At 37.5% G+C, this 24,894-nt stretch overlaps 1 protein-coding gene across 2 annotated transcripts in view; it reads left to right on the forward strand.

Moving 5' to 3' along the window:
• Nucleotides 1-24,894, forward strand: part of LOC123762921 (Huntingtin interacting protein 1) — a 52,169-nt gene that overhangs the window by 18,196 nt on the left and 9,079 nt on the right. For both annotated transcript variants that reach the window (XM_045749703.2, XM_045749704.2), the window contains 9 exons: nucleotides 436-605; nucleotides 2,841-3,006; nucleotides 5,366-5,560; nucleotides 6,961-7,116; nucleotides 8,338-8,478; nucleotides 9,294-9,432; nucleotides 18,272-18,469; nucleotides 20,715-20,826; nucleotides 23,803-23,974. In XM_045749703.2, the coding sequence (XP_045605659.2) occupies nucleotides 436-605; nucleotides 2,841-3,006; nucleotides 5,366-5,560; nucleotides 6,961-7,116; nucleotides 8,338-8,478; nucleotides 9,294-9,432; nucleotides 18,272-18,469; nucleotides 20,715-20,826; nucleotides 23,803-23,974 (1,449 nt within the window). The remainder of the gene's footprint in view (nucleotides 1-435; nucleotides 606-2,840; nucleotides 3,007-5,365; nucleotides 5,561-6,960; nucleotides 7,117-8,337; nucleotides 8,479-9,293; nucleotides 9,433-18,271; nucleotides 18,470-20,714; nucleotides 20,827-23,802; nucleotides 23,975-24,894) is intronic.

A 24,894-nucleotide genomic window follows, 5' to 3' on the forward strand; every position in this document is an offset into this window, starting at 1 on the left:
TAACAAGCTGACTAACTCCTGGGTACCTGTTTACTGCTAAGTGGACAGGGGTATGAGGTGAAAGGAAATGCACCCAACCATTTCTGTGCTGCCTGGGATTCGAACCCAGAATTCTCGATTGCGAGTCGAGAACGAACCCGACTATACTATCAGGACACTCGTATAAATGATTAGGTCTGATGTATATGGATCTGGAAAGTGACATGTAGTTAAGCACCTCACAGCACTATAGTGAATAAAAAACATGTACTTCCCCATGTTTAATAGCCACTGCAGACACCTTTGACTTGGTTCACCTTGGAGAGTGGGTGATGTATGGAATGTGAGTGTGAATTTGGGGTTTGGAGGTGAATAAGTCATAGTTTGTAAACTAACAAGTATTCAGCAGTGTTTAGCATATCTTAGCTCTACGTTAATAATAAACTTTTCACACAGGATGCTCCAAACTTCTTGATTGAAGCCGAATTGCGGTGTCACGAAACTCCAGTGGTGGTGGTAGAGGAACAACCTGATGTTTCTGATATATCGGACTCTATTCTTATTGATACTTCAGAGCCTGAACCTCCACCTATACCACCACATCCTGATGTTGATTCTCACAATGGGTAAGTATTCATTTACAGGTATTTTAATTTTTGTAATTACAGTATTACAACCCATCCTCCTTAATTACAGTACAGGCATACCTCAGAATAAGAGTTTAATCCGTTCCTGGAGACGCCTCGCCTTCCGAAAACTCGCATTCCGAAGTTAATTTCCCCATAAGAAATAAAGGGAAATGAATTAATCCGTTCCTGACTACCCCAAAAACCCCACATCAAACTAAATTTTTATACCTAATTTACCTAATTCATCTAAATAAACCTACAAAACTGTGTTCCAGTTATTACTTACCTTGCTGTCGAGTGCTGTAGGCGTATGGAAGATGGTGAGGAGGAGAGGAGTTACTGTTTGGAAGGGGAGTCCCCTTCCATAATCACATCACATAACCCCATGCCTTGTAACACTATGGATACCACTTCTCTTTCTAAATTTTTCAAACCAGCCCCTGCTTGCCTTAAACTCTTTCTTATCTGTATCACTCGTTGCAGGGGTATTCTTTAGAAGGTCTTCGTGCAACACCCTGGCTTTCTCACAAATAATGGCCTCCGAAACACTATCACCCCTCAACTCCTTGTCGTGTATCCAAATTAATAACAACTTTTCCACTTCTTCATGTATTTGTGGTCTTTGTGCCGTTAATGTTCTTACTCCTTTTGCCACTTTAGCACCCATAATCTTATTTTTCTTCTTGAGTATAGTGCATATTGTTGATGTGGCTTTGTTGTACTGCCTACAAAGTTCAACAACACGTGTACCGTTCTCATGCTTCCGAATGATCTCTTGTTTCTCCTCTATTGTCATCCTCACATGAGCTTTCTGGCCTTTATCCTTACCACTGGCTTTCTTGGGACCCATGGTGAGATATATAATAACAAATTGTATAGACAAATCACCAAAAATCCAACAAAACACTGAAAATCCGCGAGAAGAATTGATGTGGGGGTAGTCACTGAGCGCGAGACAATAATAAACTGAGGGGCGGAGGGGCGACGAACGCGCTAGGTCGGCTGTACGCGTATCAACAAACTCGCGTCCAAACTCGCCTCCCGAAGTAACCCTCGCCTTCTGAGACAAATTTTTGGAGTAAATACACCTCGCCTTCCGAAAACCTCGCATACAGGGACAATCGCATTCCGAGGTACCACTGTACAGTTGTAATTACTATATTGTAATTACAGTACACATGTATTACAATCCAGAGTACATATTTGGTTGAACAAGCCAATATGTACTCTTGGACCCAAAAAATGAATGTTTTGTACATTAATTTTATGAAGTGAAAAAAACTAAAAAAAAAATTTAACCATTCCTAGGCATAAATATAGGATGTGTGTGTACAATATTAGGCGTAGGATTGCTTGGATTGGTTAGGGTAAGCTCCTTATGTTCATTTCCAATTTAATAGAATAATATTTGGTAATACAAAATGTGAACTTTTGGGGTCCAACAGTACGTATTGGTACATTTGAACAAATAATTGTTATAAGTACTATCATTTTAGGAGGATGGTCGGAATTATTATTACTTTGTTGCCCACTTTCTTAAGGTGGAGAGGCATCAGTCTGTAGTATATAGGGGTGCAGTACTTGGTATAGGAAATTAAGGACCAAGAGGTTTAAAAATTACCCAACTCCATTCACTCTATCTTTTTACTTGGCATCATAGAGAACCATCATAACTGTACTCTAGCAAATCATTCACAGTAGCACCCCAACCATTTCATAAGACTAGGTGTGGAGTGTAAAAATGTGCAAGTATTCAGTTAGCTTTGTTGCCTATTGTTTGCTCACAAGTGCCACTGGGAGCCTTTTAAACAGTTCTGTAGTCATGATGATGATAGGGATACACTAGAGAATAATCAGTCTTGCTTAAAAATGACTACCATCAGGTACATATATAATATGCCCAGTGACCACATAGGATCATTCTTGCCAACTGCCAGTATGCTATCTCCACCAAGTAGTAGCACCAAGGTTCCCTGGGCTATTTCTTTTACATTCTATTACGCTACTACGTTTTCCCTGATTTAGTCCTGTGGTATTTGAGCATGCAGAGAAAGGTAAAAGTTTCAGTGACTTTTTTATTGTCGTAATTTAACATCATACTGCACTACATTATTGAAACCCTTGGTTCCTTAATTTGACTTTAAGAAAACACATCACCTTTAAAGCTGTCTATTTTTCTGATGTAATCCATATTATAAAAAAGTGGTAAATTCTTATTTTGTTTATACGTAGGTCTCTTGCTGAGGTCGTCGCAGAGCGGGAGTCAATCATTGATGCTCTTCATGGGGAATTGGAAGCCATGCGCATTGAGGTGCAGCAGTCACGGTCTCATGCTACACACAATGAAGAACAGCTTAGACTTCGTATTAATGACCTTGAATCTACAATAGCTGAACTGGTAAGTTTGGATGTTTTTTAATTATACCAGGTTTTTATCTTGTACTTATTTAGCTTAATTGTATTTTCATGAACTATGAATGGATCGTTAATTAAAATATAATGCATCACTAGGATTGTAGTTTTATTTCACACCTAATAAAATATTTCACACCTCGTTGCCACATGAAATTAGCGGTCTTAAAGTGAAAACCTTGAACCTTGGCTGGCCATTAACTTCATCACCTTTTGTAGAAAATGTCTAGCCATGTCTCTTCACTCATATTACTGGATTTTCAAGATACAGATAAGATGTCATAGATTTAAACAAATTATCTTTGTGTTCACTTAAATGTTCGATCAGTATATGATTAGCTAAATTCCAGTTTTACCCTTTTGCAAGGTTGGTGACCTTCAAGTGTCCAGGAGTTTGACTAGTCACAAGTTTATAAATTATTGTCTACTTTATTCATGAGTATAAATTTTACATCTGCCTCATGTTCTATCTGTGTCACTAAAATCAGTTGAGATGTTAGGGTAAAAATTTGTTTATTTTGTACTCGGTTTATGCAGTGATCAGCAAAGTCATTTGCTGTATGCAAACTTTTAATAAATCATTGCCAAAATGAATTACTTTGAGCTTGTTGATGAAACGTGCTTTTGGAAGATAGGTCCATTAATTTGTTTAAAGTTTGGAGGGGTATTAACAACTTGGTTTTAATTTTGATTCTTCAAAATTAGTGGTGTCATTGTAAAGATAATTTTTTTTTAGTTTTCAAGATATACATTAGAGTTTGTGTTAGACTTGCTGAAGCTTTTTTGAGCTAATTAGTTCAGGAGCACTGTTTATACCGTGTAGCTGATCTTTTCCAAGCATCTCTAGGTGGCAGGCGTCCTCTGTAGCTCCCCAAGCTGGCTCAGTCATTCCATAGGCAGATGCACCAGAGCCAGGACCAGAATCTGGTGCACTCTGAAGTGATAGGGAAGCTTTGGGATTGGAGATAATAAAAAAAAAATCTTCAGTAGAAATAATAAATGTAACAAAACAAACTACTGCTTGCAGAAAATTGTTGCACCTGATTGTCACCAGGTGGCAGCCTAGGTCATCCAGGGTTCCAGCAGAGAAAAGAAATTTGTGTATGAAATTAATGTTAATGATGAAATGGTAGATAAATTTCAGTGTGTGTGTGTGTGTGTGTACTCACCTAGTTGTGCTTACGTGGGTTGAGCTCTGGCTCTTTGGTCCTGTGTGTGTGAGGAAGTGAGAATTAGGTGTGAACAATTTTGCTACCTGTTGATGATTTCATGGATCGGTGTCCCCTTAGCCGCCCAGTCACTGACCAGGCCTCCTGGTTGCTGGTCTGATCAACCAGTCTGTTCAGTGTGGCTGCTTGCAGACTGACATTGACAATCAGCCTGGTTGATTGGGTATCCTTTGAAGGTGCTTATTAAGTTCACATTTGAACACTGAGAGAGGTTAGGCAATTATACCCCATATATGATACATGTAGGGAGAATATAGTAAGAGTGGAGATTGAGTTTAATCAGTTTGTGTGGAAGGAGTAATTGTATTTGTTTTTCTTGCACTAAATACAGTTGCACCTCCCAAATCCAGACCTCCCTATAATGCATACCTCAAACAGTGACCAAATTTAGCTGCAGGATCTACCCTCCAAATTTAGAAATTTTTCTACAAATTCAGTAATTTACAGTATTCAGTATCATGTTTTTTCGGTTTTTTATGCTGTATTTTTTTGTATCATTAAGTGGAGGTCAAAGTTTAGGTCAGTGGAAGTACCAGAAATGTTATTGTGAAAATGGTTATCAAACTACTGTACATTATCTAGATTGTTAATGGAAACAATTGGGCATTGGGAAGGTGAATAGGCCTGTTATGAAAGATACATGGTTAATTTTCATATTGAAAGTGAAGAGTTCTGAATTTGTAGCCATATCTTCTTGAATATTGTTTTCATTTTCAAAGTGGTGAGTTTCGATGAGTTTCATTTGGTGGATGCTTGAATTTGGCTCGGTAGAGGTGCCACAATTATTATTCTGAAAATGGCCATGAAATCACATCTTAATTATTTATTGGAATGAGTTTCAGAGTTATTTAATACAGTAAAAAATCTTAAGTTAAAGAAAGAACTTTGTGCATGAAGTCAATGGGCCTGGTTCATTTGGTGCCATGGTGAATAATAGACTGAATAGACGAGTGAAATTTGTTTAATATCTATAATATTATCATTATGTATACCTTTTGTTTCACCGAGATAATACTAATGCATTTATGTACAGTATATGTTAAATCGGCATTTTACAAGTTGCTGAACTCTTATATATTTCTAATTAACTTAGCCATTTTCTCTTTACATGACTAGGATAGTGAACTTTTGGCTGAAAGACAGAGCAAGGAATCAATCATGGCACAAGTGGAGGCAGCAGCAGCAAGTGCAGAAGCTGTAACTAGATTAGCTGATGAAGAAACGCGACGACGTTCAGCAGAAGAAAAGTTTGTCAAAATGAAAGATGTGTATCAGAAGCTGCGTGATGAACATATAAATCTCATCAGAGGGGTAATCTAGCATAATCTCTTGAAATATGTCATAGATTATAAGTATTTGTTGTACACAGTGAGTCCTTGAAAATCCATAATTAAGTGTTAACAAACTTTGAATGATTTGAAAGATTTTGATCATCAGAACAAATGCATTAAATCAAGTTTCTAGATTTAATGTTTTCAATATATATATATATATACTGTGTGTACAATCTGGGTTGATACTGCATCCAACACAATAGAAACTAGGAGCAGATTACTGTAGTTTGAAAACATGCCAACTGATAGTTAAACACAGGCAACTTCCCTTCACCATCCTCCTACATGTTCCACTAAGTGGCAGCCCAGGGACTCCTGACTGGCTATGCAATCACTTTAGAGCAATGATTTCTCTATCAAGAGAGGTGTGTGTGCTTTATCTGGGCTTTGATGTTGATGCAGAACTAACTGGTTTTTAGGCTGTTCTGGGGCATTGTCCCATGCAGAGGCCTGCAGTACTAATTTTATTTATCCTTGTTTATGTTTCATGATTGCATTTATGCCAGCTGCATTGTGTGATCCTGATCCTTCAGTTGCCTTGACTTACAATCACCCTGACTATCATCTAGAGTTCTCTTTCATGGCTCTCCATGTTTACTTAGAATGTGCATCTTATTTATGTATCTCAGAAAACATGGAGCCTGTTGAGAGGAGAACTTGATAAATGCCTCTAAAGGATGCCTTATCAACCAGATTGACTTGGATTGTGACTCGTGTCAGACTGTGAGCAGCTGCAGCTTCTAACAGCCTGGTTGACCAGACCACCAACTGGGAGACCTGGTCAGAGACTGGGCCATGGGGACATTGATCCTAGGAACCAGCACAAGGCACGAGGTTTCATCTTCGGGTATCTCATGGTTGGGGACAGGAAGCCTGATAAGATCTTCCTCCAGGATGCAACCCACAACAGTTACTTAACTCCTGTGAACCGATTAACTACGAAGTGAACAGAGGCATCCGATGAATGGAAAATATGTTTTCAAACACTTCTGTCCTGTCATGGGATTCCAACCCGGGACCGTTAGGTTATGACCTGACTGCTACTTCAAAAGATAATATGAATTGATTAGTGACATGTTTAATGTTTTATTAGTATCTATAACCTTCATTTACTATATTACTGTTTTTTGTGGGCTTTCTTTAATAGCTTTATGGGTTTCTTTAATAGCCTTCCCATGCTATTAAAGTGGGAATGGAGTAATGATAATACTGTACAGTATATGCATATAGAACGCATCATAGAGTTGAAACACCAAATCAGATTAAATTATTTTTTAGAACTTTTTATAGCCCATAAATTGTAGCAGTTCTAAATTTATTTAGGAATAAAATACTAATGAAAATATGCATGATCTATGATTTTTTTTTATTCTTCAGAAAGCTGAGCTTGATAAACAATTATCCGTGGAGCAGGAAGCACATTCCTCCACCCAGCGGTCAAAAGATGAACTTGCTGCTGCCTTACACAAATTACAATCTCAGATGACACAAAATGAGCAGGTTCATCGTAATGTAACCCATATGGCTGAACAGGTAAGATAATAGTAGTGTAATGGAAAACTCAACAATTCCTGGTATGAGAGTCGATTTAGTTCAAGAATGATTTTCGTCGCCCCTGGTGTTGAACTTTTCCAAAGCAGCTGTGATTCTGATGGTCTCCATGCTTGAATACAATAATTCAATTGGGGGTGCACCTGAGACTTGTGTAGTTGTATAAGTACCCTCTATTTTCTTGTAGTCAAAGTTTACTGGAGGCTTGAAATAATGATTGGGAACAGTGTACCAGCCAGAAGTTTCAAATGTTGCAAAGTACCTAAAACATCTTAGGATGTTATGTGCACCATGGACTGTAGATCGTAAGATGGTATGTGCATTTCAAGAGCTAAGTGAAGTTTAAAATGTTGCTTAAAAACTATGCATTCTCATGTGATGTAAAATATGAATTGATAAAAGCATAAAAAGATGGGAAGGGGTTCCTTTTGAGATTGCCACCCATTACTGATTGGAGACACCATTGAGCTGTTGGAGCCATATGGACAACATGCATGTTTAATGCAAGTTGTAGATCTTCACTTAATGATGACTGCATTACACTAGATGATCAACACATGATGATAGTCTCACTTTGAGAGTTAAGCAGAAAAAGTTGTAAAAGCTCATAAAATATTATTTCCACAGCTATAATTGTTACATAATAATTGACCATGAAACTTTATTTGTTCTGTAAGATGTTCCACATTACCAGAAAGCTCTCCACATTAAAGGCCCAAATGCCCCCTGCTGTTTTAACATTTAGGTCTAAAATTATGAGTAAGATCATTTAACTCATGAATGTTTTCACTATTCTCAAAATTAGATTACTTCATGTAGAATTATTAATATCACACTGCAAAGGCTTCTGACTAAGCAATACATCAGTGATGTGCATGACTTTTTTTTTTTTTGCAACCTGCACAGATTTAGGAGGAGGTTAGGCTTTATAAGTACCTGGGATATATTTAAATAGTTCAGATTTTTGTAATATCTATAAAAGTAAAATGTTGCAATTAAAGATCCATTTTATGTGTAGGTATTTAGCAGATAGATATTAACAAATTTTTTTTTTTGTAAATATACGTTTCATTTAAAAAAATTCTTCTAGTATTACTGCATTTTAATCAATTATAAGGAAATAAGCAGCCAGTATTGGCAATTTAGTAAAACTAGAAGGCACTTACTAATTTAATTTAAGTTCTCTGTTGTGTGCATTTTCAGGAGGCAGAAACATTAAATAAAAAACTATTAGCAGTGATAGCGGAAAGGGATCAGTTGACGGGTCAGGTGAGAGACCTTGAGGATGCTATATCAAAGCTTAACACACAAATGGACACTCAATCTCAACAGGCTACTTACCAGGTAAGAACAAAACGTTTATATTTATACTGTTGATCTACTGTGTTTATATTTGATTCCTTTCTCTTTCTGGAAGCTATACTTGAGGGAGGAGGGGCCAAAACAGGTTCAATTAAAATAGGTCTTTCTAACCTACTTAATTTCCTTTGTTATGGAACCTTTTCTTTATTAGCTTCTGTGTTTTCAGTTAACATGAGATTTGTTGTCTTTCAGTTACTTGTGCTCTCTGTTTCTCTTATGTTTACACTCTTGTAATTATGTTTTTCAGTCACCACATGACTGACCCATCATGCAGTGTTTCTTGCTCACTTTGACCCAGATCATGAAGCATTTAGCATCTCTATCTGGATAAACTTCTGTACAAAATCTTTAATTATTTTCTTCTGATGTTTTGCCATTTTGTCTCGGTCCATGTAGGATCTTCTGGTCATAATCTCATTTCTGTAACTTCATTTTTAACCATTTCACCCACAGTCCTGTTAAATGAGAATTATTACCCTAAGGTTTCCCAGATATCTTTGACCTTCAATTATACAAGAACAACTTCTCAAACTTTATTCTAAATTTATTGATGTTTTCCCTATTCCAAGGTTTTGCATTGATAAGGCAACTTTGCCCTTGCACTTATTTAATCTAAACAAAAAACTATAGTCTTCTGCAGAGGTCCAAGCATCCTCTCTTTCTCTATTAAGTTCTTGTATTATTTTTGTTTTATGAAGATATCATGTAGGAAGATTAACCTAAAGATATTGTTTTTGTTAGTGATTATTTGAAATCTTTTGATAAAATTAATTGCAGTTGCCTTTATCTTCATGTAGCTGACAGTTGTTCGGAGTGACTGGGAGACTGGTGTTCACAAGTGTGTTGAAGGAGCTGTAGACGGAGCACTGATTGTGGTGACACACTCTCTTTCTCACTTTGATCTCGAGGCTCATGCAAATGTGAAATGTACTCCAGGTGGGTTTTTCTTTATTCATTTGTTCATTCCTTTAACAAAAAACATAGGATTTTTTTTTGTATGCTCTTAGTCAAATTGTTCTCATTTCAGCTTGCATTCTTTTTTAAAGTGTTTTTTGCCACTCCAAATATTCATGTTGGTTTGTACATCTACATACGGTATAGATCTGTGTTACCATCTACTGCTGGGACTGCTGTTACTTAACTCTGGAATTCATGGAAGTGGCTTTAGGTCAACCACTTACTATGGAAACAATAAATTGCAACCTCGTGCATATTAAGTAGCAATAGAAGATAGCCTTTTATTTCATGAAAATGTTAGCAACTGTTGCTTCACCTGTCTCCAACTTTGAGAAAAGGAAAAATTCTTGGACCTTTTTTTTATAAAAAAAAATGAAAATGGGTGTGTGTGTGTGTGTGTGTGCTAATGTTAATGTGAAAATAAAGTTAAGGAAAGTTTTTGTAATTGGAATCTTGTAAAATATAAAATTGGATTTTCTGTGAATGATTTACCAATTTATACACTTTTCGCGGTGCTAAAGATATTATCACTTTATTTCTGAGGTGGCCCTCAGAAGCTCTTTGGTGCATTAGTTGTGTACCACAGACACATCCACAAAACTCCCAGGGAAGCATGGGGGGGGGGATATGAGATCCACTGAAAACTGAGTAAAATTGCATAGAGAGTACAGGCAAAACAAAAGAGTAAAACATACCATTATTAAAGAGAGAAAATATGGAATCAAGGCAAATGATAGTTTACCCAGTGACATACGATGTGCTAGTACCGAAGTGCACCACCAGGTGGCAGCTTAGGTCATCCTGGAGTTCAGTCTGCCTTATGGTACTCATTCATGTGCCTGGTACCAAGCACACAACATTCATGTGCCTGGTACCACACAACTTCTCTCTAAGGACTGACACTTTTGTGAGCTATGTTGGACCATGCCTGTACAGTATTTCCTTTTTGTCCATGTCCTCGGTTTCTTCTGCTCCTCTTGGCTGAGGGTTCTTAGTTCAAGGTGGCTTTTTGATAGTCATATTTGCAAACTTTACGCTCGTCACTGCAAAAATGGGGATTTGTTCCTTTTGTTCTGAGCATCATTCTGTTGCCAGCCTTTTTCGTTCCTTTTGGCTAAAAATGAGTCCTCTGCTTTTCGTTGCTATCCTCTGGTGGGTGGATGGTTATGTCCGGGCTGAGTGTACACCATGCTGTCTGATTCGTTGCCTTTATGTGGCATAATTTGCATGCTGCTCATGCTTCCCAAGCTGTGGAGCACACTGTCAATCCAGTTTTCCTTAGTACAGTACGTAGTTCTAAGGCCAAGCCTTCACAGGTTTTCCGTCATGTAGTTAAGTTCAGTCAGCCTGATATGACGACTATCTGCATGTACACGATGTGCCGAAATATGCTACTATTACTGCCTCTTTTGCTAATGTATCTATGGCCAGTATTTGGGCTTGGGGTTTCTGGCAGTCTAATCGGGCATTGGTTGCTCATTACCGGTTATTGATCGTTCTCGCCACACCTGTGTGTTCTTGGGTACTTCTTTTGTCATCAAGTTCCTTCTTTTCCAAGCCCTGGTTGAGCTGGAGAAGTGAAGCCTTCTCACCCCAAGGGTCAGATCAAAGAATGTTTCTTCTCCATGTTGCCTCTGTGAGCACAACTGATGCTAATCAAGGTATTTGCTAGGTTAGGCCTATTTCAGTGTAGGCTTGCACAAGTCCAAGGGCCTTGGAGTTTTACAGATGTCTCTCTAGTACACAGCCTATGCACCGAGGAGATACCTAGGCTGTTGAAAAAAGGTCATTTCATCTTGTGCATTTCATCAAATCAAATTCCTTCATTTATTCTTATTATGTGGATGGTGATGATTTCTGAGCAAGGCCTCCTCGATTGCTTCCCATAGCCTCAGCCATGGGTTCACCCAGGTTACCACTTCCAAGCTCTTTGTGACTTTGAGGTCCACCGAGACAAGTAAGTTTTCCAACTGTCTTATCCTGTACACCAGGAGCGAGGAGCACAGTGGAGAGCATGCCTCACTACATCACTGAGAGACACCTTGTGCTATGATACCAAAGAACACATCAAGCAACTGTCACCCCCTTTGGATGATCATTAGGATCACTATAAGGTGTCTAATTGTTATTGCGAAACTACTGTACGTAACTAGCAATTATACTCTTCAACGTCTGCCATCAGGTAAGAGAAACAGCTAGTATATCTGGATCTTGGGAGATGGCAATCTCACTTTGTGCCATCTGGCATCAAAAACATGCTAGTCCCAGCTATGTAGCTATGTAGAGGTTGATTCAGTGTTGTTAACTGGTTGTTCTTTGACACTCTGTTTTTGTGCATGGGAGGTTTCATTTCTTTAGTGTCAACGTCACACTGTAGTGTTCAGTCGTTTGTGTGCCTTTGAATATTTTGTCCTGCTTAAGCTTAGTTTTAGGGTTTACCTTTCTGGTGCAAATTGTCCAAGATTGAGGGCCCTTAGAGTTTTCTCACCATCAAATAGCAAATGCGCTTGAGTAGGGCCACTGACTTGACAGTGCATTTTTGGACTGTCTTTGACTTTGACCTCGGTGCTGAAGTCTGGCTACATTCAAAATTCTATGCAGATTCTCTGCATAGAATCTCTCTTGACCATTTCCATGACTTCACTGTATAGCTATTGTGCTGTGATTTTGTTATTTAGGCCTGGCAACCCTTGCCTGTCATTGTTTGTATGGCATTATGAATGCAGGCCAAATACATGACTTTTCCATGATGGTTAGTCTAGTTCGTGATTGCTTTCATACTTGTGGCATTTGAATAGGAACCTATGACATCCCCAACTTGTGTTCAACATGATTTTTTCTGCCAAAGTTAACTGTTTCACTGTAGATCATACTCGTTAATACTAATTTGATAAACTTGGGAATGTCATCAGTCCTCATCTAACCTCTGTATGGGTGATATGTCTCCTGTCTTGTCCTGACATTGCTCCACCAACTCGTAGACAAGATGTTCATGTTTATTTGGTACTGTTTGTTACTTCTTAAAATAGTTGATGTAGTTGTGAGCAGTAACAAGTGCATTCTTTATGGCAGAAGTGGCACATGCAGGATCTGTCCTTGTGGGGCCTGGCCAGACATCTTGAGTAATCTGTAAAATGGATTTTTCACCCAAGTAAAAGTATGAAGTATAACAGCTAAATTTATTTTAAAATTTTCCCATATTTTTAATTTGCTTGTAATCTGCATAGGTTCTGTTATATGGTACTGCAAGCTCGAAAATCTAGATTGGCTTTTTATCCCCAAATTTTACATAATTTTCATGTTAAACTTAAAAAATTTAAGTGCAATAAAATGTTTATAAATAAGCTCAATAGCTTTTCTAAGGCACGAAACTGTTTTCCCTAGTTTTGTATTAATCTATAAATTTGTTAAAATGCAATCATAGCTATATTAAAAAAGCTACCCTATATTCCCAAATTTTCCCCATGCACTATGACCAATTTCACTTGCCAAAATTTTAATTTCAACCTATTATACGACGGACATCTTCAGGGGAAAACCTGGCTTTAAAAAGATATCACTACATCTAACTTATTTCCAACACTCCAAGCCATGAAACTGTGTTTTCAACAGTAGCCTAACTTATACCTGGATGTTATATTCATACCTTAATATTTCCCATGCTCTATGAGTAAATTTCACTGACAAATTTGTATTTCAACCTATCATATGATGGACATCTTCATTAAGAATCTGAGAATCTGAGAATCTAGAAAGCGGATATCCAAATAATGAAGGTTCCATAGTAATTTCACATGAGCTGCCATTTAAATTTTGTAAAAAAAAAAGTGTTACTGAAGATGCTACTGCTAAATAAATACCACTGGTTAATAGGGCATTCAATGGAAGGCTTTTTTTATCAATGATTCAAGCAGGAGCCGATTAAAAAAAAATACTTTCAGACCTCTTTTGTTGTATTTTTTCTGCTGAGCCTGTGTGTCTTGTGAGTTTTTTGGTTTCTCTTGGTGTTTCCTTGTTTTTTCATCTCCAGTGTGGTTTGTCTTTTTTTTTTTCCTCTGTTGTTATGCACCTGAAGACTTGCCTGTGATACAGCTTCCAGGTCTAATGGTTTGGGGGCCGGGCCTCTTATTCCTCTTCTATTGTTTTAGGAGAATGTTGGCCCATTCTGTGGGTGTTTTTGGTCTTCTGATTGAGTGTATTGATCCAGACGAGTGTTTTAGACCACGTGGCATCCCTTTTTCCTTTCAGTTTTGATTTTGTGGCCAGTTTCTTATTCATGCAGGCCTCGTTAGTCCTTGCTTTTTTGTCTGGTGGCTATTCCTTTGGTACCTTGCTGACGTGTTCTGCAGTCTCTTGCTTCTTGTTTTAATGTTTCTTTCTTTCAGATGCTACCTGTTCTTCGCAAGGTAAGCTTTTGGGCCTGCCTTCGGGGGTGACCCTGGACCACAGGGGTCTTCCCTTGGCAACCGTGACTGGCTGCATTTTCTTGCTTGGGTAAGTCTTCCCTTATTTTATATTCCATTTGGGGCTTTCCATCCGTTAAGGTCTTGATGGGTAGTTGGCTCAAAAGGTGCCTTGCTCAGGAATAGGTATTGACGTGCCCCTTTCTGTGCGACCCGTCTCTCCTGTTCCTGCTTTTACAGTCCTGATTTTTCCATGCATGTTTGGGTGGCCTGGGCTTTATGTGGGGGTGTTGCCTGCTCCTCTGAGTCTATTGTGGTGCTGGTGTTGCCATCTGGTGGTGGTTGATATAGTGGGTAGTTGCTTAATTGGTAAATAACAGATATTTGGCTGTACGGTACTTGTGATGCCAATTATCACTGGAAAGGGGTGTCGATTGATATGGTTCTGCACTTTTGTATGATAGCAAGTGGTCTTTTATGTGGTTGATTGATTTGTTAACTGTCTTTTCTCCCTAGTGGCAAGATCATTTGAAAAGTTTCTTGCCATAGTGGGATGCAAGTCACTGAGAGCCTGGTGTGTTTATTGTGCCTTGGGTGGATACTAGTTATTGCAGCAACTAAGTTCATTAAGAAACATTTCATACTATTCAGTGCCTTATTTTTTCTGAAGTGTAATCATACCTAAACTAACATTTTGTGAGCCTTCAGAGGCCTGATGTGATCCCCAAGGCTTAGTCATTGCCAAGCTGTAGCATCAGGGAGCTACTTAGTTGCCCACCAGATATAGGCATAAATTGTCTCTGGAGTTTTTACCACTGACAGGCTTTCCTCTTAACTCCCAAACTCCATCTTGAAGGTCTAGTTTCTTTGTGGGATGGCTCTCTCTTTGACTTTCAAAGCTTATACACTGGCACCTGTGGGCCAGTACCATCTCACCAGACATATGACTTTCCCATAGCCAACCAGGAGTAGGTACTAATACTCCTGCTTCCCTCTTAGAAGCAGGATTAAAAAAATAAAAAGGTCGAGTCACAAAAAATACACACGCAAAGAAAATGTTTTGCAGATTTGAATGCTAAACAAAACTCAAAACTATCTCACTGCATCTCCCCAAAAATGCCACCACATGCTGCTTTGCCTTCCTGCTACCAGATGGCAGCACCAAGCAGCGCAGGATCTGGAGCAACTCAACCCTTCAAATTCTCGCCCAGTGCCTTTGACATCTGACAGGCATCTCTCAAGAATGTTTATTTTGCTACTGTGGCTGGATTTTAATTTTTTGTATGGTCCAGTTATGAGTTTCCTGCATTATTAATCTCAATGAGCATATTTGCGGGCCCCTTTGTCTCAAGTGGTTGTTTTAGTGTATGATTTTATTTCAGAGGTGTCAACTGTTGCATTCTGATCCTACTGTGTCAAGTGTTGAATTGTTGATCCATACTACTTTTTCTGCAGGATTGCCTCTCTTCTGTTTGGTGTGTTTGATTAACCCTAGTCAACCCTTAAGCACTTCAGTGCTTAAGGGTTGTGAAAGTTTGAATGATATTCTTCCTCCTCCTCCAAGTTCAGGTTTTGGTTTGATTGATGACAAGATCCCTCGGCTTACTTCCTCTGGCATCGGGTAATGGGTTCAGGACTTTGTAAATGTCAGAGTGAGGACCTTAGTTCACCTATTCCAGCTTAAGGGATAGTCTCTTTGCCAGTTTGCTTGTATCTTAAGGTAGAAGATATTTTTATTAACTCAATCTTGACTCCCTTTACAGCTGCCTTTCTCAATTGTGGGTTCATTCAGTTGTATCTGGGCCAGGCTTTTGTATTATCTCATTTTGTCTTTTCAAGATGATTGTAAGTTACTGTTCATCCTTCTACTATTTTGGTTCAAAGATCATTCTAGTTTTCTTCTTTACTGGCTGTGTGGTTGCAGTACAAGGTACATGCTTCCTCTTGTCAAGAAGATCCTAAATCGGATTCTTTTATAAAGTAGTTCTGTTCAAACTCGCTTCTTCTTGTCTTTTGTCCTATTTGTCGGCTATGTCCCAGGCTCAAAGTTTTAGTTCATTCTTGTGTTATTTCCCTTATCATGCAGCATACTTCATGGCTTGTGATCATTGCTCAGTCCCAAACTTGGCTTGCATTTTGGATGGGTTTCTTCATTGTTGATCGTCTCATGCTGTCTAAGCCTCCACTTTTCATTTGACTTTAGCTGGGCCTCTTTTGGATGCTGTCATATTTGCCTTTTTTGTCGGCCCTGTTGAGTATGTTTGGGCCTTCTGTCCTCTTAGGCCCCTCTTGTTCCTCCTGAGCCATTGAGGTTTTTGTCTGGGATCTTGTTTGCTTATCCTTATAATGGTTTTGAATTGCTCTTCTAGCAACAGCTGTTTGATTTCTAGCCATTACTCTTGCATCATGCAGACATGTGGGATTCCTCTATGCCCTACTCCTTTGAATGGCTTCTTGTTGTTTTGGCCATGAATGAGTCTGCTTGTTTTGTGACAATCTATACAGCTTCATCATTCAGTGGATGCTGTTTAGGCATTTTGCAAGTAACTCGAGCTTCCAGTGAGGTAGCAGTGTTATCCTTCTGGTCATTGTTTTTTCTTTTTCAGTTTCTTGACCTGTCAGTTTGCTGCATTTTTTTTTTTAATATGTCTACAGCCATGTTCCAGTCCTGAGGCTTCTAATTTTTCTTCAAATGCTGGTGATCAGATTTTTCCCACCTTTCCTCATTCTCTGCCTGCTGATGTGGTTTTGGGGGTAAGTATTTCATTATTATTTCTAAATGTTCCCACATCTGCTTGGATCCAGCATCCAGAAAATTAATGTTCACAGGTAAGCCTCATAAGATTTTTCTTCTCATTATCTAATGTTTCTCTTTCAGGTTTTTCTGTACACTATTATGATATTGTCACAGGGTTCATCATAGAAAGAGCCATGGGGGAAAGAGGCTCAGGAGAGCCATGGGGAAAGAGGCTCAGGAGAGCCACTGGGAGGAGTGGAATGAGCATGATTATAGTACCTGCTTTCTGTAGACCATAAGAAATCCTAAGATGCCTGGTGAAATGGTAGTGGTCTGGGGTGCCAGTGCATAAGCTCTGGGAAGCCACAGAAGGGGGCCCCCCATAAAGGGGCATTTCATTACTGTACTTGTATTTAGGATATTTCTGCAGTTTCTGGAGTGTTTATATTTGCATATTCCATTAGTTCTTCCTGACGGCCCATATATACATAAACCCCATGTATGATATTAGCAGGTTCCAGGGTCATGCTTTGCTGGATTATCTTTGTTAATCTGTAATACAAAGTGTTGGCTCTTCGCTGAAAGATTTAGGAATAGATCTTGCAGATCCCTGTTGTTGTTTGGTCACTGCTTTAACTGATTCTAATCTTTCTTTTTCTCTTTGGCCATTTGTGCAGGCTTAGCTGCTTATCCTCCTTGCACTTTCCTATACCTTGTATAACCACCTCCATCTTTTCTGATGAAACCTCATTTTCCTGTTGAATTTCCTTGCTTATATTTTCATATACACTAATATCTTGATTTTATTTAACTTCTTCAATGCTATTTTTAATCCTTTATTTTCCTCCTCAAGGACTTTTCCTGGAGTTTCTTATCCATACACACAGAAATCACAATAGTGTGATGCATCAAATGAACAAATCCACAAGGGCTGTGATGAGGGTTTGAACCTACGTCTGGGATCATCCCAGATGTAGGTTCAAACCCTCATCACGGCCCTTGTGGATTTCTTCTATCTTATCGATGCTTAATTCCTTGATTTCTCCTTCCAGAGCTACAACCTTGTTTCTCAAGTTTTCATTACTGCTGCTCAAGTTCTTAATTTTATCCACATGATATATTACAATGTTCTCTATTTTTGACAACTTGTTGTGAAAACTACTCCTGTATGTACTATTAATATTTCCCTCTGCAATATTAATAGTACATACTGAGTAATATGAACTTTGTTGGTTGCAACAGTCCATGTTTTACATTTGAGCAAATAGTTGCTATACCATCATTTTGAAGGATGGGTTGGTATAATAAAATGATTATCTTATTGAGTAATAATAGATAGAAAAATATCAAATTATGGTAATTATAGCAATTTATAAGCAGAACCTAATTCTCATAGATTTTTGTATTGAAAAAATGTAATTTGACATGAGAAGTTGTCCAATGGTGATTGCTTTATGGCATAGCTAAAATTCAGAACCAAATACAGTAGATATAATGTTACATGTTACAAGACAGTACAGTACATGATAACTTATAAACTGCTGTTAAAAGTTGATAGCATCACAAATTTGATTTATTATTATTATATGGAAATTTTGTCTTTTAAGAACAGACAATTTCAAAATTAAGCTTAAACTTGCAGCACATGTTAATCTTAATTTTATGTTCTGTATTACAGAATACACTTTGGCTTACCAAGCACTGGTGGAGGATGCTCTGGAAAAGCTTTGGAGTTCATATGATTCATACATCAACAGCTTCTACTCTGCCCCATACCTCATCACCACTATTACGTCTGCTGCTCATTACATTGCTGCTTTTCTTCTATATGCCAAAGCAACTTCACATGCCAGCCCTAATATTGAACATGCAGAAAGTAAGTTGTTAATTGTATCTTTTTTTTTTTTTTAATTTTAGTTTCATAGCGTAGAGATACCTGATGAACCAGGCTGTGACCTGTGACCTGTGACCATAGCATAGAGATACCTGATGAACCAGGCTGTGACCTGTGACCATAGCATAGAGATACCTGATGAACCAGGCTGTGACCTGTGACCATAGCATAGAGATACCTGATGAACCAGGCTGTGACCTGTGACCTGTGACCATAGCATAGAGATACCTGATGAACCAGGCTGTGACCTGTGACCTGTGACCATAGCATAGAGATACCTGATGAACCAGGCTGTGACCTGTGACCTGTGACCTGTGACCATAGCATAGAGATACCTGAACCAGGCTGTGACTCATACGTCAGGCTGCGAGCAGCCGCGTCTAATAGCCTGGTTGATCAGTCCAGCAACCGGGAGGCCTGGTCGACGACCGGGCCGCGGGGACGCTAAGCCCCGGAAGCACCTCAAGGTAACCTCAAGGTAAGGTAGCGTATTTTATAAAAAGTCAAATTTGTATGTAAAATATACTGTTAAATACTTTTGCTGTTTAGTGTCTTAATATTCAGAAATAGATACTGTATAGCTTGAATTTGATCAGAGTACAGAAATGCCATATAAATGTATGATCTTTTGTTTATTATTCACTTTCCTACTAAACCTGCAGATTTTGTTTTCAACCTCTTGAGAGGTGATAAAAGTTACAATGATCTGGAAAAATAGTAAAAATATTCTCCTTTTCATGTTGTTATTCTGACATTCTCAGCTATGCTGAAAAGCCAGTCTTGCCGCCTCTGCCCTAATATAGCTGCAGGTTTATATGTACACTGTTCAAATCAAATACATTTTCTTAGAAAGTACTATTATTTGTTATTACTATTTATGACCAGTACCAAAACTGGTTTACATATTAACAAAGATTAAATTATTTTTTTTCAAGTTTTTAAAAATTCTATATTGTCTTGGCTCACTAATTTGGATCATATGGGACGGACTCCTATCTGTATTATGAAGAGATTTGAATTTCTACCTACAATTAATATTTGCAGTATTGTATTTTACAATGTTAACCCTTGAAATGTGGCCATGATCAAAGCTGCATCTGCCTGTGCATAAAAAAATTCTTATAGAAGGATGCATTTCATGCACATGGTAAGGAAAATAAAAAAAACGTAAATATCTTAAAGTATTTTTTGTACACATCGGAAGTTTTCCAGGTTAGGGGGGTCATTTGGCCCATGGACTGTAGCAACAAATATTGCTGAGAGGCCAAGCCAGGTCAAGGAGAGAGCTGTGAGGATTATGTTAGTGCTTATGTGTTTGCTGTTTCACTTTAGTTTATACAATGAATGGAATAATTCTTGTTTACACATAATTGACAAAGTGATTATTATATATTGGCCGGCAATGTAATATGTAAACCTACAATGCACATACATCTATTCATGGCACAGTTCAAAAGAAGTCTCTAGCAATCCACTACTTTGCTTCTATTTTATCTGGTAATGTCTAGAAATGGATTCAGTGATAATCATTTTGCTTATGATAAATGATTAACTCAACAATAGTAAGTAATTAAATATGATGGCAGAATTTTTTGTCATGGGTTATCTCCTTTACATTCATATAGAGGTAGTATAATGATATTTACAATACTGTATTTGTGTACAATCTGGTTGAACCTGGTATACTTTTCATAAAATATTTAATTTTAATGTTAGTATCTCATTAATAGTAATGTTAGTATCATTATAGTATCTCTCTCTTTTTTTTCTTTTTTCTTATTTTTTTAGTAATTAAGATTTTTTGTACATTTTGTATTGTGCTATAATAATGATGGACCTCTCTTTAAGTACTTCTTAAAATATGATCTTCTCTCTTTTGAGTGTTTAATTGCACTCTTTACCCTGGCTCTCCACACTGCATCAGTACCTCACCTCACCCCATCCTGCACTCAATGCTCTATTCACACTCTTCTACTTGTATTTCTCTCACCTATGATTCCTGATTCCTCCTAGCTAAATTTTCACTTGTATTAGTCTGTGGCACTCATCATTCTCTCCCATGAATATTTGTTTCTTGGGGTAAGTTATTGCTAACTACATGACCACTCACACTAGTGGAATTCTTCTGCAAATCTTTCATGTTTTGCTTAAGAATCCTTCAATACTGTACTTGAGGACATCTGAAATGAGAGATTGTATGCTGTATTTTTTAAATATATCTTTACAGATCTTGTTGCTGTTCTGGAAGAGTTTGCCAAGGCTTGTATTGACAGTTTTGGACGGATTCATGCTAAACAAGAACTGACTGATATTCAGGCATCCAAGGAAACATTTGAGAGGTATTGTACTTGTATATATCATTTGTCATGTATTGTAAGAAATTTAGTGAATGTTTTTTTTCTGAACATAATTCAAGAAATTAAACAAAAATCAATGAGGAAAACAATGCAGGAATATTTGACAATGAGTGAACAACTCACTGTTCATCAACAACAAGAAGGCCACCCAGGGTACTGAACCACCGCTCATCTTACTGGTGCACATTTTATCATGACAGCAGATGTCTCTTTGGGGACCTTTTGGCTCTTTTTAAGCTAAGTAGTATTCTTTTTTCTTTCTGGAACAATTATTTTGTGAGGGGTCATTGTGTAGTTTTCATCATCTTTTTACATTTGTTAATTGTTTTCACCACATTGGTTGTTCCTCTGTCTGTTATATCATTCTGATTTTGGTTCAAGACTATTTTCCCTGACTTTTGATTTCCTTTTCTCAGGCTCTACTAAAACAGGCTCCTTTCCAGTCATCTCACAGTCAGGTAGTGCTTGGGCCTTGGTTTAAAAGCAACGTCTGACGGGAGTTAATAACGTTAGCCGTGTGCATTCGTTTATTGCACCTGGTTCGGACTTGTGTGTTTGAATCTTCCATCTCAGTCGTGTTTGATGTTGGGTTGTGTTACTCTAGTTATTCTTTGCTATGGAAATGTGAGCCTTTCTTTGTCAATTAATTGTCAGTGTTGAGTGTTTGTTTAGCTAAAAATAATACCTTTCTGTCTAGCACATTTGTCACTATTAATGTCCAGGACGGTCAAGTTCAGTGAACCTCTAATTTATATATATTGTACCTCGTTTTCTCTATTGATAGTTGGGTCGTGATAAGTCCTTTAAATTAATTATACTGTACATATCTTATTTCTATCCTGGACCAGATTAGCACCATTTTCTAGTCTTCTCAACTTAGCTTCTTGTATGAACCAATCCATATATAGTACTTTGTGTACATTGAACTACCATAAAAACAATACAGCTTTAGTGCACTCATTACACCAATGTTTAGTTGAAAACTGTTCTTCAGTTTAATGGTATATGTATTAATTTGTATTTAAATTTTATCACATTATTTCATCGATCTACTATTGTAAGTAAGGTGCATTTGTGTATTGAAAGAATCTTCCTATTAACACCAACTGCTTTCTGTCTGATGAGTGGTCTGGTTATACAGGCTTTACTGCAAACATTTTGGAACCTTTACAAATTAGTTCATAAAAGTAAATATAAATTTGTCTACATTAAAGAAGTACAATACTGTACAGAAAGAGCTCGGTAATCTGCATTTCAGTAACCAGAAACTTCGAGTAATCCACGAGATATCATGTTTGAACTTTTCCTTTTTTTTTAGTCATTTTAACCCAAATGGGGAGTCAGATTACCATGTTAAACCTGGTAAGTTTGTGTTACCAGGTTTTAAAATAAATCCACAGATTCTGCAATTTCTGTTGGATAAGAAATCGGAATATACTGTATTCATGTTGGAGTGTTTACTCAGTAACTTGAAGCCAACTTGGGTTACCATGATTTTGTTATTGGGCTACTCAGTGAAATGTGGGGACCTATACTGATGACACAAATTACATTAAAAAGCATTAATAAAATATAGAAATATGGTACCTAATATTGATAAATAATAATTGCTAAAAACTGTATGTGCAGGCCGTACAGTATCTTTCCCTGCTAAAATATGGGATTTTTTCTGTAATGGACCTCAAGCAGACCTGTCCAGGCTCAGTCAATATACCCAGCCATCTGCTCTCTTCTCTCATGTGATTCCACTGCACCTTTTCGTTATTCTTTTTTTTTTTTTTATAATTATAAAAAATATTTTTTTCCAACATTTCTGCTTTAATAGGAATTGATAATTTTTTGCTAAGACCATCTTGGATAGCAGCACCAAGTCGACGTGGAGGAGTTAAGAGGAGGCATGTTACGAGATCCAATAAATATTAGAATTGAATAATTGTACTTTGTGAAAATGGCTGTTCAGCTGCGAGTCGCCATGCTCATGTACAATAATTTTGGTCTTGTAAGGTTATGTAAATGACTAGTATTGAAGTCCTTCATTAAGCAAACTGATGAACTCCAACAAGGCAAGGTGAAATTAGTTCTTTTACAAAAAATTACATTTTTTGAGTACATATAGGAAGATCCTTCCCTGACCATGTAAATTTGTTTGTTGCATGTGGAAATGTGAATTATGTTGGTTGTGGCACAACAAATTTATGACTGTTAATTTTTAGACTTTCCCAGTAAAAAAGTTTGCCAACTTTCAAGTTTAGCTATCAAGCATGGGGGGGGGGGTCCATATGATTCAGATTAGCGAGCACGGACAGTAGTATGTTACAAGGTGTGATAATATTAGTAAGTGATATTTTCTGATTGCTTATGCCTTCACAGTATAGAAAATGGATAATATTTCCCTTAAATTTATCTTTAACCTTTGTCTTGTACAGCTTAGGGAAGATGTCTTGAAGGTACCTGAAGGCTGCCAACTTAGGAAACAATGTGTCACACCTCTGGGTAAGGAGTCGACAATCTTAAAGTACAGTACCTTCATGACGTCTTCTCTAAGCTGGCTGAGGCTTTGGCGACAAAGCAAAGTTTTTTTGGAAATGATAGCCATTTTCTATGCTTTGGAGCCATAAGTAATCAGAAAATAACACGTCGGGGGCTTGATAGCAGAATGGACAGCACTCGGGATTCACAATCCTAAGGTTCTGGGTTCGATCCTCGGTGGAGGCGGAAACAAATGGTTAGTTTCTTTTACCATATGGACCTGTTCACCTAGCAGTAAATAAGTATATGGGAGTTACAGCTGCTACAGGCTGCTTCCTGGAGGTGTGTAACAATGAGGGGTGGTCGAGGACCGGGCCGCAGGGGCGCCGAGCCCTGAAATCATCTCGAGATAACCCAGAAACAAAAAATTTTTCTATTGTATAATATTTATATAAAATAGTAAAGTAAGTAAAGCTTTTATCTCTATAGGTGCTGCTCACTGGTTTCTTTGTGTGAAGATCAGAGCCCTAGAATAGAAGATGTAGCTTCTCTGGTGCAGCGGGAGATGGAGAATATGGATTCTGCCATCAGAGATGCTGTTGAAAAATTCACTGCAATGTTAGAAAATTCTCGGGCTACAGACACTGGCACACAGTTAGAGGTAAGTTCTATGCTGTATGTATACAATACAGTCGCTTGCAAGTTTAACTTAGACAATTTAATGTAAACCACTTTTATTCAAGGCAAAATTAAGATCATGAGGCTAATTGACTTTGCTGTCAGCGTTTGGTAATGGTGTATATGTAAGTTTGTGTAGTGAAATATATTTACATTTTTCAAAGTCAAAATATAGTTCATAGATATTTCTAATTAGAAGAATCATATTTTATCATGGGAAAACCATTGTGACAAAAATTACAGATTTGTAAATGCGTAATTGGACTACAGTATTTTGGAGAAATAACCATGATTTTGTTATTGGTTAACCTACAAATCCATCCATAAATTTTAGAGATGTTAAATATTATGAAATTGAATTAATTACTGTATTGTAAAATTAACAAATCTCTGATGTATATTTCAAAATTGTCTTCAATACTACAGCAATGTATAAATATTTGGTTTCACTCTTTCTGATGTCGTGATTATGTACTATTCTTTATATTTTGAAATTTAAAATTTCTTATTGTATATGTTTTATTGATTCTCAGATTGTGTGTGGGAAGGTGCTGAGACCCAGTTGTAACTTACCAAGTTGTTGTTTCCCCTGTTGTTTTCCTCATAATTTTGATGTGTATGTCTGCTGCCAAAAGTAATGACACTCTTAACTGGAAATTTCAATTAGATTTTTTTATTCAGGTAAAGGTACATACACTGAAGATGAGTTACAAACATAATGTTGGATTTAAAGATAGAGCTAGTACATACAATACCTAAAGCCACTAGTACACATAGCGTTTCGGGCAACGCTGTGATGGTAATTTAATTACCATCGAGCATCTTGAAATTTTATGTATCCTCAGTTGACATGCGTCATGATTTATTTTTATTTTTCCAGCAAAGTTTCCACGCAATATATTA

This window comes from Procambarus clarkii, chromosome 47 (genome assembly GCF_040958095.1).
Source record: "Procambarus clarkii isolate CNS0578487 chromosome 47, FALCON_Pclarkii_2.0, whole genome shotgun sequence".
NCBI classification, from domain to species: domain Eukaryota; kingdom Metazoa; phylum Arthropoda; class Malacostraca; order Decapoda; family Cambaridae; genus Procambarus; species Procambarus clarkii.